Raw genomic sequence first — 16,539 nt, 5'->3', positions numbered from 1 at the left:
GAGTTTTGTGGTGTGGGAAAAGACTTTTTTTTTTTTGGTGCAAGACCGCTGAATCGATGAACATGCTCGTTTGTGATTGCAGACCACAAGAAGTCATCATCTTCATTGTGGGGGGAGCGACGTACGAGGGTGAGCTCGAGGATGCGACATGCTGGATGCTGCGCCTATTTGTTGGCTGAAGATACACATTTTTTTTTTTTTTTGTTTTTTTTTTTTGTTTTTTTGTTTTTTGTTTTTATTTTGCGTATTGAATTTCAGAGGCGCGAAGCATAGCTCTGCTCAACTCTCAAGGGACGAGCGGGCCGGGTCTAGGCACTCGCTTCCTCTTGGGCGGAACGACGGTGCACAACAGTTCCACATTTCTCGATTTCGTTCAGGACACTGCATCTCGTTGTGGTCCTTCGATCACTCGAGCTGCACCGCCTCAAGGCGCACCTGCGGGCGCGCTTGGCACAGCCAGCAGCAGCAGCAACCCTTTGAACCTTGGTGTGCCCGCTGGACCGGAAATTGCACCGACGGCTGCCGGTGGACTGCTGGACCCGGGAAGGATTGGAGAAGCGGCGGAAGGCGCTAGAGATATTGCTAGAGGCATCTTTGGAAGGGTGCAGGGAGCGGTGCAGGGTTTGTAGTTTTAGCATCAGGGCTCTCGCGGACTAGTTTGCAAAAACCTTTTTTTTTTTTTTTTTGTTTTTTTTTTTTGTTTTTTTTTTTTTGCCAACATCTACACCTCATCGAGTCGGTGACGTTCCCTTTGCCACTACGAATGTTCCAGGCAATGCCGAGCTTGCGTTCGCGGCAGCGAGCGAAGAGTACCTGGCGCTTAGCAGCCATTACGTCATCATTCGGAAAGTTCTTCTTGATCATTCTCGATTTTGGCAGAATCGAGTAGAGATGACTTTTTACTTTTTTTCCCCCTCAAAGGAGTCCAAACTGGGACCCGTTTAATTTTTGAGGTTGAGGTGTGTTGGACCTGTGCGATGGCCATGTACAGAAGCCAGCACCTCCTTCGAGCTGAGCTGCGTTGACGAAAAAAAAAGGTTCTTTCCACGCAAGTCCAGAAAATCTTGCCACACCATGTACCACGCAACACGGCAGCACTATACCGGCATATCCGGCTGCCTGTGGCCTACCGCAGCCCCACTTCCCATGCAGCGCCACCTCTCCGCTCAGATGCACTCGTGACTGTCATGTGTTGCACCTGCATAGTCCATCATTTGTCATGACTGGTCATCCGCCTGCAATCTCTGCTTGTGCCCCGAGACGACGCATCGTCACGCTTTCTCGCAAAAGCGACAAACACTCCCAGGATACATGGTTTTGTTTTCTCGAACACGTGAGACTACGGAAGGGGAGGCGGGGTTGAGGGGGTCGAAGTGAAGTGTGATGGAGATTCAGGAGCAATGTGGGGTAACACGTCCGTGTGGCATGAAGATAGGTGAATGGGAGTGTTCGCGCTGAAGTTTGATGAGTTGAGTGAGGTGTGGGGGGGAGCGGGTGGCTGGTACCTCGTAGAGCCTTTCGGAACCTTGGACTTCCTCGTGCTAGCCACTTCCTGTCTACTTCTAGAGACGCAATCGTAGAGGTGCAAATGGAGTAGAGCACAACAGAAAATCCTTCATCTCGTCAATCCTTGACCCAATCTCTGACTTTGTATGTTCCGCTGGTCTCATCCATGACGAGGAGTCTGCTGATAGCCGTGAAATAAGCCTCGCTCTGTTCCGTCTTCATCTTCGATTTGAAAAGCCTGACCACTTCCTTCGAATGCTTCATTGCCGGATTGGCACGCACAGTGCGCACCACATCCAATTCTATCGACGTCAATTCCTTCCTGCTGCTGCTAGAAGTGCCGCCGCCGCCGCCGCCGACAATGCCGGAAGAGGGAGAGACGGCGCGAGAAGCGTTGGGAGATGTGCCCAGAGGGGAACCTCTACGCGATGCGTGCGCATTTGCACCCGCACTTGCGCCCGCATTCGAACCAGGTCCAGCCGTCGTCGTGCGTGCCCTCTTGCCTCGATCCTGAGTACTCAAAGCCATGTCAGAATGCGATACTGGCGCTTCGCTCTTGCGCTTGTTCGACGAATTGCGATCCGCCGTCGACGGCGTCGGGTTCGTGGGCGTTCTTGACATTGGGCCCGTCGCTCTGACACTCGAGCCTGCGCCTCCACTTCCACCCGCAACAGGGCTAGTAGATCTGCTGTTGGCTCTCGAATGTTTGTTCTGCCTGCTCGCGCTCGCAGAAGGGCTGGTAGCTCGTTGAGCCACACTAGCATGTCCAGCTCCAGGTTTATGCTTCTGTCCCATCACGATCGAGCCTGCGCCAGCCGATTTGTGCTTCTCCGTCCTTCCGCTCGGCGTCGCGTTGCCGCTCTTTGTGCCCGGAGGTGGTGTTTCTCTGCCAGGTGTGGAGACCGATGTCGAGCCGTTATTGCCGATGCCTCCCATAGCTTTCAACCTCTCCCTTTCCTCCTTATCGCGCTTCTCTCTCTCCTCGCGCACTTCCTGCAGCGCCTTCTCGGGATTGGCAACCGCGAGATCAGACTCGTCCGATTCCTGTATCATCGACGTGACGCAACGTTGTCAGCGTCTCATCGCGCAAAGTGCAGATCACGACAAACTCACATCGCTGAGGTAAGGGTTTTCTTCCTCTTCATACGCTTCATTGCCCATGTTTCTTGCTAGCGCTTTGACGATTCGATTCATCTGATTGTCGCTTCCCGTCAACATGTCGTCCTTTCTACTTCCTGGCCTCTTGGTAGACCCTCCAAACAAATCATCTTGCGGTGCAAAATCATCATCCTCGTCCTCGTCGGAGGCTTCAGCTTTGGCCATCTCTCTCTTCATTCTCTCCTCTAGCTCATGCGTCTCTTCATCGCCCAAATCGTACCCTTCCATCTCGTTGCGATCATCATCGTCCGCCATCTCTTCCTGAAAGTCTAGCTCGTCGTATCTGCCCTCGTTTGACTGATTGAAGAGCGAGGACACTGAAATGTCAGCTCCGCGCTAATCCTCTCGTTCGACAATGAGGACCACTCGCGCCGCTCACACTCACTTCGCGCCTTCTCCTGCCGCCCACCGGCTGCCTGCTACGGGTTTTCTTCTCCGAGCTGCTAGCGATAGCCGCGCTTAGGGTGCTCCCATTTGGCAAGAGCAAGTGCTTCCACTCGGGCACGCTATCGAGATCGTCTTCATCCCCACCAGGATCCTCCTTCTTCACTCCTCCACCGGTACGCCAAGAAGAGCTGGAAGGCTGATTGCGACGAGAGGAGCGCCCTTCAGCTCCAAGCGAGATGGATTCTTGTACTCGCAACATCCAACGCGACGCGCCATTATCTCGCGATTTTTGGTAGCGTTCGTACTATCATGCACGAGTTCATACGAAAATGGTCAGGACACTCCGACCATATCGGGCGTACAGCGCCGCGTGCTCACACGCGAGACCAATCACTCACCTCTCTCTCAACCTCTTCCGCCGAAAGAGTATTCGTGCTCTTCTGCAAGAATCTGTAGGTCTTGCTCAATGGAATGCACCTAAAGCCGCCTTCGCCAGCACTATCGAACACAAACAGCACATGATTGTTGGCGTCTCCGTTATCCCCTTCCAACTTGCCGAGCCAAGGAGAATGATTTGTCGTCTTGTTGTCGATCGAGCCTTTCACTTCCGTCTTGATTGCTGGTTCCAACGTTTCGGCGGGCTCCCTTTTCACTTGCCCGCCAGAATCGGCGCTGATATTGATAGTGCTCATACCATCTCCGGTGGGAGCCTCGGTGAGCGGCTCTTGCACAAACCGAACATTGCTCTTTTCTCCTCTTTCAAATTTTTCCACCTCTTCTCGAAGAGCGGCCAGGCCGCTGGGATTGAGCGTCCTGCTACTCTCCCACTCCTTGGACGTCTCTTGATCTTCCAAGATCCAAGGTAACCTCTCATCATTCCACGTTTTGCGCGACGAAGATGCTGCCTTATGAACTTCCCTGACCCGCTTCTTGAAGAGCTGAGTTTTGTTGCGTTGGGCTGCGTTGCTCGAGGTGGGAGCTATCTGGGAGACATCTACTTGACTCGTTCTAGCATCGAAAGGGAAGCGAGCAGACGTGCATCAGTATAGTGTGTGAGCGACCAAGGAGAGGCGGACCTTCGATATGCCGCATACAAGCACGAAGCGATTGACTTACTTTTCCTCCTTGCCCTTGTCTAGCCAAGCCTTGACCTGATCCAATTCTTGCCGATTCCTGGGCCACCTCAACGGGGACTTGCCATCATCTCCCAAACCGAGAATCGGTCTACCATACTTGTCCGGTATCACATCCCCCGGGTTAGGTCTTGGAGCTTTCAGCTTTGGTAGAAGTTTTCTATTCAATCGAAGTGGTTGAGAGAATCTTTCCGCTGAGCTGAGATCGATGGAGGCATTGGAGACCAATTTGAGGAGGTGCGTCTTCACCTTTGCTTCTCCCTTCTGATCGGTAGAAGTATCAAAGAGGGAGCTGGCATTGGACAAAGAGAGCAGAGGAATATCTCGATATTCTGTCGGTGGAGGAGGAGACTTGGGCCGCTGAGCTGTGTTGGAGAGAGATGAGGAAGACGCTTTCGCCTTGGAGGTGGAGAATGCAGCAGGTTGCTTAGCATCCACATCCATGGGCGTTGCGCTGCCTCTCACACTCGCTTGCTTGGACGCGTGCTCGCTTTTGGGCGCCATCTCGAGCGACGGAGATCGTGAACTGCTCGGCAGCAGTGTCGGGCAGGCTTCTCTGAGGTGTGAGGCGAGCCTATCAAGAGACTGATGGCTCGTGCTGTACGGCTGTACGCTGAGGCCTCAGCCTGCAGTGTGTGCTCAGCTCAGCCTGTCAGATACAGCTAGGATGAGGACCAGAATGTAGTGGATGGTGGACTGATCGCGCGTGCTTAGGAGCATCCAGTCTCGTGGTACTCGAGTTGCGCAGAGGTCATCCTGAGTCTGAGTTGGGAGTGTCGATGTGGATATCGTCCGCTTCGAAGCCTCGCTGTGCTGTGCTGTGCTGTGCTGTGCTGTGCCTGATGCCGTCAGCGGAAGATGTACGAATGCGATCAGCTGGCATGAGCGAGAGCGTCAGAGGGCTGAGTAACGGCGGACACATATGTTGTATGCAGCGCACACAACTCAGACTCAAGACTCGCGCGATGCACATTGACTGTGACGCTCGATATGGTCGCCTGCCTTCGGCCGATCAAATCCTCACTCACAATGCTCACAATGCGCGTCCCACTCCACCGTGGGTGTGCGTGCGAGCATGCATGCTGCTTGTAAGCATCCATTCATTCATTGGTGATTCTTGATTCACTCATTCATGTCATTCATGGCACTCAAAACTCGTGACTAGCGCCGCCGGCGTCCTATCCCGTATCTGGTACTCAAGACTGTGACTGTGTAGATGCCACGAGGATCAAGAGGAAGTCAAGATTGCTTGCCCCTCTTCCCTCGCCAAAACCTCCCGGCATCCAGCTACTTTGTGATTCTGCTCCCACTCTTCATCATCGCGCCTTGGCGAAAGTGTCCAGTCCACCCTTTTCAACAATCTTCGAGCACCTTCTTGACTGTATTCGCGATCTGGAGTCACCATGGACGCGCTAGACGGAGACTCGGATCTCTCCGACTTGTCCGATGCTCCTTCCGCCTCCAAGTCTCCCTTGCAAGGCTCTGGCAAGCTCAACACATCGCCAGCCAAGACCCTGTCCAAGGCGCAACCAAGCAGAGCAACTAAGGCTGTCCCTGCTTCTACATCTGCCGCTTCAGCATCTGCCTTGACTTCTGCATCCGCATCCGCATCGCCCGAGCATGGTCGACGTAAAAGTCTAAGAGTGTCGGTGGATAGGGAAAAGGAGGCGACGGCTGCACTCTCCTCTCCAAGCAAGCCGGTCACGTACGGCAGGAACAAAGCCAGTCGACCCAGCAGGGTCAGTGTGAGGGGCAATGCGACACAGCCGGCCGAAGTGCCTGTGCCCCTTGACGCTCGCGACGCGGAGAGAGACGGGAGCGCTGAGCAACCAGCAGTGGAGAGGAGAAGGAGAAGCTCCGGTCGTATGTCTGCGCAAGATCTTCTTGGTGACAATCCGCCTGGGTCCAAGTCGGACGCGAAAGGCAAAACGACGAGCACGCCATCTAGGAGCAGCGCAAGGAAGAGCAAGCTGCAAGTGGATGTGCGGAAGGATGAGGAGAAGGAAGTTGCGCAGAGCATGGACAGCGCATCGCTCGAGGATCGGAATAGACTCAGCCCTCCTCTCACGCCTGGTCCTCCCGCTACGCCAGGCATGCCCGATCAAGCTCCTTCACGCTCCACATCTGCCAATTTTGCAGGCCCTGAATCCACAGAACATGCGGAACCAGTCAGCGTGTCCCAACGCAAGATCAAGCTCAAAAAGGGTCGTACGAGCACGGCCGATGCGGTGGACGGTGCCGTCAAGTCATCGAAGCCCATAGCTGAAGTCGAAGCTACAGAGACTTCGGCTGGAGTGTTGGCGCGCGACACACAGATGGACGACGCGCCGAGAAGTGCAAGAGGAAGAAGAATAAATGCTGGCAAGAACTTCGTGCTGGATAAGCAGAGGGCGTCTGATACTGCTTCTGCGCGCCTTTCTGCTGTGGGAAGAAGAGACTCGGCGGGTGGAAGCGCAAAGAAGAAGAGCGCAGCGAGGGAGACTGACAGGGAATCTCCTTTGAGAGAGGCGGATGGAACTGCAGAGCAGGAGAAGCGCAAGTTTAAGATCAAGCTCATCAGGAAGAACAAGGTCGGAGAGAATGGCGCTGTTTCAGAAGGCGGACAGAATACCTCGGCGTCAATGTCCGCCTCTCCTCTGAGCGACTTGTCTGATGCGGAAGCCAAAAGCGGAGCTTCTGAAGAGGAAGACGAAGGTCCAATGGTGTCCAAACGGCGATCGCGATCGAGTCTCGTCACTGGCAGACCAACTCAACGTGGCGCTCTCGTCTCCAGCGTAGATGCAGAGGCTCCTGCCATTCAATCAAAAGTAGCGTCAAAGAAAAAGAAGAAAAAGGTAGTAGATTCCGATTCGGATGGTGGGGATTATCAGGATGAAGAGGCGCGCCATGAGGGGATTGATTTGGAGATGGGTGTGGAAGAGTCGGATGAAGAGGATGCGTACGAAGAAGAAAGGGTGCCTGCGAAGCGCAAGAAAGCAAACAGAGAAGAAGCTCGACGCGGGCCTACTGGGCGAGGCGCAGCTCCTAGCGCGAGTAAGAAAAAGAGGGTAGAGTCGCTCTTTTCGGAGGAGGAAGGCGAAGAGAAAAAGCCTAGCAAGAGAGAGGTGGAGCAGGGGATGAAAAAGAAGAAGAGCATGAGCGGCTTGAAAGCCCCGTTGAACAATTCTGCCGTATCTACACCTACTTCGCACGGGGCTGGTGCTTCTAGGACTAGCACGACTGCACCAGGCGTGCTCCCTTTGCCTCGCAAAGCAGGCGGCCACCTAACGCAATCGATAGCCAGCGCATCCAGCACCCACGCGCCCACCTCCAACGCCTCGACCTCTACAGCGATAAAAAAGCCCTCGCTGCCAGCTCCGAGAAAAAGCGGAGGAATGGCAGCCTTTTCAAACATTTTTGGCGGGCTTCCTACGCAAGGCGGAACGAGTGCGAGCGGAACTCCCAATAAGAGCAGCGCTGCCTCCAATCAGGCCAACAAAGATTCTTCGGCATTGACTGGACAGAGAAAAGACCAAGCGGCGGCGGCGGCGGCGCAGAGAAGGAATGGGCAGAACGAAGAGAGGAAAGCAGGGACTGGCACGACTAGTATGAGTGGTTTGCCCAAACCGCTCGGCTTTGGAAGCTCTGCTACGACTTCAGTCTCGGGTGGTGCTGCGCTTGGTATGAGGTCAAATCATCGAATGGGCTTGGGCGGCAGACAAGCGACTAGTTGGGGAGCTAATGGAGAACATTTGACGTGAGTTTATGAGCAACATGCGTTCGTTGGAAGTTGATCACGTTTGGGGCATGCAGCGCTGATTTGTTGAAATGTGTGCACGGTAGCGAGGCTATGATCAGTCAGCGAAGAACTGAAGAGGTCCACAGGAACGCGAATCCTCAGGTGAGTGCGGGGCGGACGAGTCGATCAGCGATGCGTGCGGGAAATAGAGGAATCTCAAGGATCAGCATTACTAGGTATCCGCGCTGGGCCAGTTGTGCTCCTTGAATCATATCGGGGGCTCATGCGCAAATGTTCATCTTTGCGCATAACAGAACCTCTTTGATCTGCTCCTTCCTAGCGAGCTCCTCATCGACTGGGAGACGGAGACGAGAAGGTACTGCGCGAGCAGACCGGAGCAGTACAGGAGCTTCAAGGTTTCCAGAGGAGACAATGCTAGCTGGTTGATTGAGAAGATCAGGAGGGAACGTGCTCGAGATCGACAGAGGGAGAGGCAAGCGGGAGCTCCTCCTACTCCTGCGCCTGTTGCTGGAAGGGCGGCGGGATCTGAGGTTGCGAGCGGCACTGCAGCTGGCCCTCTCGTCTAGCCTATGCTCGACGATGTGCTTCATCTCGCGCAAATGGCAAAATTGTCATCAGAGAAACGGGGCAAGAGTAAGGTATCTTGCTCCCATCATTTCGCCTCCTCTCCTCTCTCCTCCACCATTCTCTCACAACATCAATCTCGACTTTGAACTGCTTCGCCCGCATACCTCCCTTCCAGAATTGTATTTTTTACAGCCATCGCCTGACATGCATCGATCCTCTTCGCTCGTCTTGCAAGAAGCGCTTCACCGACCTACGCCGGTGCTCGTCTTTGCGGATGCTTGTACGTAGCCTTGTGCTCAGCGACAGGCAAGAAGGGAGGAACAAGGCGGAAAGTCGCCTGTCGCAATGATTCGGAACCCGGCCAGAGCGGTGCATGCGCGCGTTTTGCCCGAGCGAGCTAATCACAGGTGTGCACGACCCGTTGCGGTACTGAGAAATAGCAATTCCTGCTCTTCTTCCCTCCGACGTAGCATTATGCGACAGACGGACAACGCAAAACACCTCGGGTGTGGAGAGTGAGTAAAGCAAGAGCAGACCTTTTGCATTACGTGGTCGATCGCGGCGCGCGACGTAGGCCTCGTGCGTCTCTCATCTCCCACTAGAACTCGTCGGATTGCCCAAAAGTTCCGGTTTGTTCCTAGCCATCCAGCTGTCCAAAGTTCTCCAAAATTGCGTAGAGAGCTGTTTATCCAAATGTCTCTTGTGTAGATCCACCTGTTGTAGCGCGTACGTCAAGAGCGAGCATCACAAAGTAGGGCAATGTATTCATTGATGCGTGAGCAAAGCGAGCACTCGCTGGAAAATTCCGAATGAGACGCAAGACTTACAACTAGCTCGGTCACGTTCCAATCTTTCACGTTGCCATTGCGCGACTCGTTGCTCCAGCGCACGTAAACTCCCATCACTTTTTGTCGTGCGTGACAAAGAGGTGCACCGGGAGAGTGGTCCGGAAGGCGTGGCGAGACGGAAGTTGCATGAGGTCAAGCAAGGGGAGAGTCGCGAGGGAGCGATGGGTCCGCGTCAGTGTGCCCTCCTCACAAGATCCGCAGCTTTTCTCCCAATCCCAACATCCATCTCTGTCAGGCAAGAGACCCTCCTCGCGATGGCCTCTCTATGCTACAAAGAGGATCCGAGTCTTGCACCTTCGCCACTCACCCTCTCTCCAAAGCGCCTTGGGATCTTGTGTCCTGTACCCTTTGAATTGCCACAATTGACCCGTAGTAAAGACCGCTACGACCCTATCCCAGGCGTCCTGCGCTCCGCTTCCCAATCTACCGAGCGCCTCTACGGAATCCACAACCAAGAACCGCTGTCCGCGCGCGGGGTTCGTGCTACCTCCCGCGCTCGCTGCAGATTTGTTGGAAGCAGCCGCACCGGCACTGGAAGAGATGGGATGGTAAAGACTGATCATACCTTCTATGCCAGGTGCCATCCCACCAGCTTTGGCTTCTTGCTGCGTTATGAAACGCGATTTGCCAAGAAGAGATTCGATGTTGGACAAGCCTACTAGGGCTGTAGGAGCGCTCGAAAGAAGAATGATCGGATCGCCCCTCCTTCTCTTTTGCGCGCCCGATGGATTGATGGAGCTATTGATGCCGCTTTGGGCACTTCGAGAAGCAGGCGCTTTGGATCCATTCGCTTTTTCCCCCACACCTCCTTGGGCGTTAGCGTGCGCCCCAGTGGCATTCTTCACGAGCCCGGAGATGCTTTCTCGAATGGAAGAGAAGTCGACCACGTTGCCTCCTACCGAGCCTCGAAGGACGTCGGAACGTGTGCGCAGATGTACCTCCAGACCAGAGGTGCGCAGACGCTTGACGAAGGCCGCATCGGTCGCGTTAGCAACGTAGGGACCTCGAGTCCGCTTCAGCGTGCTGCTGCTTCCCGCACTGCCCGCTCCTGCGCTGAGACCACCGCTGTAGAGTGCGACGACGGATGGAGGAGGTGAATCGGGCGGAGTGGTAGATGGGCCGGCTGGAGTGCACGTCAAGGAGGAAGAGGGTCAGTTGGCCGTCTCGCTCTATTTGTTTCGCCGATGCTGAGGATGCGGATGTCCTGCCCTGTTCTGCTCTACTGTGCGCACGATACCTTTGCTACTCACCGCTCTCCAAGGCCACTTTTCGCCTTTCCGCTTCTTCCTTGCTGAGCAGAAGCGGGCAACCTTCGGCCCTGATCAGATAAGCCAGGATGACGGGTCTGGTGGTAGCGTTCAAGAATCTGCCAGGCATCACCTTATTAGCCTTGAGCAGATATGCAGCATTGGATTCTTCCGGCTCCAACGCTGCAAAAACCAATATATCTAATGCAAGGAATAAATGAGGAGAAGATGAAGGGGTGTGAAGTGGATTGGAGGAGAGAATGGTAGGTCGATCTCTTGCGAGACGAGTGGGTGCGTCTCGAGGAAAGACATTGCTTGATGAGCCGATGGATAGGCGGATAGAGACGCTGGATGGGCCCGCGCTGACTGGCTGTCCCGACGAGTCTAGCCATTGTACACCGCTCCCTGCTTCTCCCCCTCTGAGAACCTCGAGCAGCGCGTCGAGCGCGTCGGGTGCGGTCGTCGCCGTCGACATGCTCGCAGCGCTCGAACCTTGGTGGTTAGATGCCAAGGCGAAGTGTTGAGTGTAGAAGACCCAGCCTCACCAGATCGGCAGACACGGGTTGCGATGAGATGGCGATGAAGGTGGTCCTTTGCAAAGGCTGAGTGAATCCTGCGAGGACCAAGGTCAGCCTGTGCATGCAAGCCACGCACACATTTCATCGAGGATGGTGCTGCGCCGACGTTGGGCACGTGATCCATCGCACTCAACCCTCTACATGGCCGGTGCGTGCCTGCGTGCGTGCGTGCGTGCGTGCGTGCGTGCATTCTGCAAGCGAAATCGATCGTGAACACATCCACGTCACAAACCCGCTCAAGGCCGCATGCATGGCTTCATACCTTCACTCCCTTCCTCGGAGCATCATCTTTGACCCAAATGTCAGCCTTGGCGCTCGGAACCCATCCCTGACCAGAACCACTTCTACAAGACTGACGGCGAACGATGACCGCTTCGACACTGCTGATATTTGCGCCAACGCTGAGAGACACTGTTTGCGGTCATGTCCAAGCTATAGCATGGCCCCCTTTCGAGGTCCAAGGACGTGGCGCGGAAGAGACGTACGATGTGCGCTCCGACTTGTCCGTACCATCCAATAAGCACGCAATCGTTTTCCGGCGACGTGCTATGAAGCTTGCACAAAGCAGCGCTACCATAGAGCGGATAGGGGAGAGTGAACATGTCAAGGTGATATTCGACCAGGGGTCTCTGGATGGAAGTAGGACGCAGGCGAGCAGCGCAAGTACGAGCTCCTATGCTTCTGCTTCCGGAAATGTCGACGAGCTTTGGAATCTCGCCCGCAAATTTGCTCGCTGCAGTGCCTCTACCCGCACTGCTCTGCTTCGTCGCACAGCGCCAGCTCTAGTACATCAAGACGAGCGAATCAGCATATACGCGTGTAAGTGCCACTTGCGCACAAGCATTTGGTAGTCTGTGCTGATGACCACGTCTGCTTCTGTCAATGGAAGCACTCAATCAAGCTGAAGCAGGACAGAAGGTCAACTGGACAAATATCAGATTCACAATGGCCTTGCAACACGCCCTTCGACACGTCGCTAGCAATTACCATAGTCGTGGCGATGCCAGCCAAGTGCTTGGCATCTACATCGATGCCATTTCGGCAGCGCTGAACTCCGTCGAAGATCAGGTGAGCAACGACCAGTGGCAAAGCCCCGCCTTGGCGTCTTTGTCCCTCTGCTTATCATCTTCCATTCTGCAGCACACGAATGATTCGGCTTTGTCTCTTTCGCAACGCTCCTCTGCAACGCCTAGCCGGGATCACTCGCAAGCTTCGGATCTCAGCATCAAAAGCAGGTCTAGCACTGGCACAGGCTCCCCAGTCAATCGCTCCTTGCCCTCCGGCGTCGCGACTCGAGCCGACTCAAGTGCCAGACAAACTACTCTCGTTTCATACCTAATGTCAGGTCTTTCCGAATCCGAGTCGGATCAATCACTCTCTTCCTCCGACACGGACTCCGACATCGACGCTGAGGAGGTGCAAAGTCCAGTCTCTTACTCCTCATCTTTGGCCTCTTCCCCATCCTTGCCCAAGGTACCGCTAGGTGCGGAAGGGTCGAGAAGCCCGAGTGGAGGAACTCATCTAAGTCCCGCACTCAGCAAAAGCGGTGCTCTCTCGGGCGCGGGGTCCGACACTTGGGCCAACGAACATACGATCCGTAGACAGCCTAGCATCACCATCACGGACCACGACAGGAATCCGGAAAGGAGCAGAGCGCTTTATGATGATGAGCTCGTTGGGGGAGAGCTGGACGAGTTGGACAGGGATGATTGGGCCGAGTACGAAAAAGCAGCGAAGTTGGCGGAGATGGAACGCATTGAAAGAGAAGGCATTCGACCCGCATCGTCATCCTCCTCAGGCCTCGAAGCCGAAAAGAACGCTTCGAGTTCCCAAGATCAGCAAGCGGAAGGAGAACTTTCATCAGACCGAGCGATTCAAGATTCCCTCACTTCCGAACTCTTGCGAATGGCTCGAGTGCTCAAGTCCAACTCTTTAGCTTTCGGTGAAGCTTTGGAGCGCGATCGATTGTTGCTGGAGAGTACGGGTGAAAAGTTGCAGGGAAATTTGGACGTGATGACTAGGACTAGGGGAAGATTGGGAGAGTATGCCAAGAAAGCTAGGGGATTGGGTTGGGCTACGTTGGGAGCTGTCACTGTCGTCTGCATCAGTTGGGTCCTTTGCTTTTTGCTCATTCGACTCACGTGAACATGAGCTGCGACTTGCGACTTGCGATGGACGAGATGAGAGCTGCGCTTGGGCGTCTTCTGAGCCCATGCTCTCTCTCCCACAACACACCATGTACCATAGTCCCGATTCACACATGATCGACCAACATGTACAAATTCTGGCCAAACGAGTTGCCTGATATTGCTTGATGGCCGAGATCACGATTTCTCAAGCGGCAAATGTGTAGTGTTGTTTGAAAGAACATGTGAAATGGATGCGAAGCGTCCAATGCTATCGCATGGCAGAACACATGGCTGGCCAGCAAAAAAGCCTGCAATAGTGTGGATAGCATCCTGCACTTTTGATACGTAGTCGAGCTTTCCCTCCCAAGGCGGTCAATCTCAATTACCGATGGCTACCCAGGCTGCAGCAGCGAGGATGAGGGCACAGCCCGCCAGACTGAGTGGTTGCATGGGCGTGCCGAGGATGAGGAGCTGATAAACAGTGGACCAAATAGCCTGCGTATAAACCATGGAAGTTGCTCTTCCCGCTTTTTCCCTCTGTTGATTCGGGGGGTGGGGAATGGTGCACATCAAAGAGAAAATGTGTATCAGCACGCGTTATTGAGGTACGAGCCTCGTGGGCATTGATCGAGGTTCGATTACGTGTCCTGACTCACTTGAAGACCCATCGCGGCCAGCACTTGCGCCCCCAGTCCGAAGATCCCAATGGCTAGAAGCATGGCACACCATGCAAGTCCGGGCGGCACCACAAATACAACGCCGGAACAAAACATCCACAAGCCCGACACGACGGTTGCTGCACCGCTGAAAGCGGCCACGCTGTGCGTCGCTGTTGCTCGATGACCGACTAGGTCAGTTCGAGAAGGTTGGCTTGGCGTGTTCAGCATAGAAGACATTGAAGAGGAAAAGACCACAAAATGCTAGAGGATGCGGCGATGATGTGCGCCCAACTCACTCGCTCGTATCGTGCAGTATGCACCTGAACTTCCCAGCACACCTGCTAGAGCCACGCTGGTGTGTGCAAGACATCCAGGATTTCCACTCCGCATAAGTGCGTTGTATCTGCTTGGAGAGCCACGGAAAGGCAAAGACTCACAAGACTGCCAGCAGCCTTTGCTCCTCTGTGATCTCGTCGCGAGGGGTGAGAGAGGAGGCAGCATGGCTTGTCCTTTCATCTCTACCCTCCAAAAATCCCACCAGAGCGCCCAATGCTGCTCGTCTAGCCTGGTCGCCGGTACTTCTCAGCACTGCAATGGTAGCCGACGCGATGCTTGCAGTCGATGTCGATGTGGAGCTTGCGAGGACAGATTGCGTCGAAGAGCTGCTGCTGGTGCTAGCATGCAAAATTTGAAGCGCTCGAAGCGCTTCGTCACCCACTGGCATTTCGAGCTCATCGTCTGCCAATTTGCCGAACAAGAAGGAAGGCCTGGCGATGAGCACCACACCAGCAAGCGATGCCATGCCTGCCAGCGTTTGGCGCGTGGAAAAAGATTCTGTGGTTGGACAGTGATCGATGCTGGTGTGAGGCAAAGATCGAGCCGAGCATCGTACCGACACTTTGAGGTAGAGATTGCCAACTCACCTCCCAGCACCGCCCAAGCTAACCAACTGGTAGCGAACGGACTGAGAAAAGTGATGACGGTAGCATCGCTCAAGCTGAGATATTGCAAGGAGTAGTAAAAAGATCCCAAGCCTACAAATCCCACCGCGCCTCGAAGTAGCAATAACCACCTGACTTCTGGCGGACCCAAGAAAGGATGAGGAGTGGAGCTGAGCATCATGTAGCTAACGCAGCCTATGTATGTGATACTGTGCAACGAACATGCGAGAATTTCAGTTGGAGTCAGCGTAGATAGAGCGCGCGTTGGACATTGGGCCAATCGCATGCGTAACCACGCAGCCACTCACCCCATGCGAATGAAGATGACCTCAACTGGTGGGAGGTGGAGAGGAATCTGTAGCTCAGCACGAGGGCACAAGGCTCGATCTTGGGCCATTTCGTGCGCACTCACGCGCAGAGATGGGATTCTCTCTACCCTCTGGTAGATCGTGCAACAGCTTGAAGAACAAAGCCATGGTCCTGACGCACAAAGAAAGGGATAGGGGCAGATCTATCAGATCCGCATTCTGCTCCTGCTGAACCCCGGAGCGTGGCCCCAGCTTGACTCGACTCACGAGTACAACAATTGAGCTGTGCCAATGAGTAGCAATCCTTCCTTACCAGCTATAGAGCTTCGCAATCCACTCAAAGCTCTTCTAGAAGCGTAGCCATTGGGTCGCAAAGGTTTGGAGGGATCCTTTTGTCTGGGAAAGGGGACCAGATGAGCTTCTTCCGATTCCAATTCCGACTCCGATTCCGATTCCAATTCTCCCTGCTCCACCTCATCGTTCCCTCTTTGACTTTCGATTGAGCTGCGCACACTTTCTCTCCTGATGGATCTTGCTGAAGCCTCGACGCCTGACGTCTCTGCATCGTCCAACTGGGAGCTTCGAGCTGATGCGATCCCTCTATCGCCACCACTGCCCTTGGCCATTTTGTCCGTTTGCGTCGATATGCTCTCAAGTGTGTGCTACGTGGCAGATGCTGTTCCCTCCTTGTCAAATCTGAATCTTTCTCTTTCTCTTTCTCTTTCTCTTTCTCTTTCTCTTTCTCTTTCTCTTTCTCTTTCTCTTTCTCTTTCTCTTTCTCTTTCTCTTTCTCTTTCTCTTCCGTGCTCGAGTGCGTGCCTGACCTGTCGGCAAATCCTCAAGTCAAAAGAGTGGAGTCGCGAATCGTGAGCGCTTCGAGTCACAGTCTGCCTGGCATCCGTAGCCGCGCACAAGGTACGGCTCAAAGAGTTTGAGTCACGCTTATGAGTCACCAGTCTCGAGTTGGATATGCTGTCGTAGTCGTGAGTGGTCAAAGAGCCGTCACGCCCTTCCTGGGTTCGGCAACGACATGCGCGCAAGACTCAAGACTAGCAGCTAGCTATACAAGTACAAATGCATGTACAACGACCGTCGTACACATGATATCTGGCAGGGTCCTCGATCCTCTTTGCTCTGATGCTCTGACTCGATCCTTCCCGTGCACAAGCGCATGCATGCGTACTTGAATTCGGAGCATTTGAAAATCGGCGCTCACATGTACATCATACATGTACCAATACACGCGGCGTAATTTGTACCAGTCAATTGAATTGAGCCCAAACTTTTTTTTGTTTTTGGATTCTTGATTGAGCCGCGGCTGAGGGAAGGTCCAAGAGTG

General features: G+C 54.3%; 6 protein-coding genes across 6 annotated transcripts; 3 read left to right on the top strand and 3 right to left on the bottom strand.

The window, feature by feature from the left end:
• Positions 1-62: 62 nt before the first annotated feature.
• On the top strand, positions 63-629 carry IE81DRAFT_348102 (hypothetical protein; the record flags this gene model as incomplete). Its single annotated transcript, XM_025516221.1, has 2 exons — positions 63-129; positions 259-629. The coding sequence occupies 2 exons, from the start codon at positions 63-65 to the stop codon at positions 627-629; spliced, it is 438 nt and encodes a 145-aa protein (XP_025368937.1).
• Positions 630-1,256: 627 nt separating this feature from the next.
• On the bottom strand, positions 1,257-4,811 carry IE81DRAFT_159285 (hypothetical protein). The gene is made up of 5 exons (XM_025510517.1): positions 4,168-4,811; positions 3,450-4,059; positions 3,050-3,355; positions 2,620-2,961; positions 1,257-2,550 (listed from the first exon to the last, which is right to left on the bottom strand). Exons 1-5 carry the CDS (start codon positions 4,686-4,688, stop codon positions 1,624-1,626), a joined length of 2,706 nt encoding a protein of 901 aa, XP_025368936.1. The 5' UTR covers positions 4,689-4,811; the 3' UTR covers positions 1,257-1,623.
• Positions 4,812-5,317: 506 nt separating this feature from the next.
• Positions 5,318-8,204, top strand: IE81DRAFT_159212 (hypothetical protein). The gene is made up of 2 exons (XM_025510516.1): positions 5,318-7,920; positions 8,007-8,204. The coding sequence occupies exons 1-2, from the start codon at positions 5,588-5,590 to the stop codon at positions 8,167-8,169; spliced, it is 2,496 nt and encodes an 831-aa protein (XP_025368935.1). The 5' UTR covers positions 5,318-5,587; the 3' UTR covers positions 8,170-8,204.
• Positions 8,205-8,760: 556 nt separating this feature from the next.
• IE81DRAFT_324270 (CDC73-domain-containing protein) lies at positions 8,761-11,171 on the bottom strand. Its single transcript, XM_025514187.1, has 4 exons — positions 10,589-11,171; positions 9,646-10,461; positions 9,318-9,394; positions 8,761-9,204 (listed from the first exon to the last, which is right to left on the bottom strand). The coding sequence occupies exons 1-4, from the start codon at positions 11,058-11,060 to the stop codon at positions 9,079-9,081; spliced, it is 1,491 nt and encodes a 496-aa protein (XP_025368934.1). The 5' UTR covers positions 11,061-11,171; the 3' UTR covers positions 8,761-9,078.
• Positions 11,172-12,108: 937 nt separating this feature from the next.
• Positions 12,109-13,308, top strand: IE81DRAFT_330722 (hypothetical protein; the record flags this gene model as incomplete). The annotated part of the gene is made up of 2 exons (XM_025515199.1): positions 12,109-12,231; positions 12,304-13,308. 2 exons carry the CDS (start codon positions 12,109-12,111, stop codon positions 13,306-13,308), a joined length of 1,128 nt encoding a protein of 375 aa, XP_025368933.1.
• Positions 13,309-13,450: 142 nt separating this feature from the next.
• Positions 13,451-16,222, bottom strand: IE81DRAFT_314796 (hypothetical protein). The gene is made up of 8 exons (XM_025512514.1): positions 15,468-16,222; positions 15,305-15,372; positions 15,201-15,225; positions 14,875-15,101; positions 14,389-14,785; positions 14,248-14,303; positions 13,949-14,139; positions 13,451-13,829 (listed from the first exon to the last, which is right to left on the bottom strand). The coding sequence occupies exons 1-8, from the start codon at positions 15,824-15,826 to the stop codon at positions 13,671-13,673; spliced, it is 1,482 nt and encodes a 493-aa protein (XP_025368932.1). The 5' UTR covers positions 15,827-16,222; the 3' UTR covers positions 13,451-13,670.
• Between the last annotated feature and the right edge of the window lie 317 nt (positions 16,223-16,539).

The sequence above is a fragment of the Ceraceosorus guamensis genome, assembly GCF_003144195.1.
Source record: "Ceraceosorus guamensis strain MCA 4658 unplaced genomic scaffold IE81scaffold_38, whole genome shotgun sequence".
Taxonomy (NCBI): Eukaryota; Fungi; Basidiomycota; class Exobasidiomycetes; order Ceraceosorales; family Ceraceosoraceae; genus Ceraceosorus; species Ceraceosorus guamensis.
This window is presented reverse-complemented; position numbering and strand designations above follow the sequence as displayed.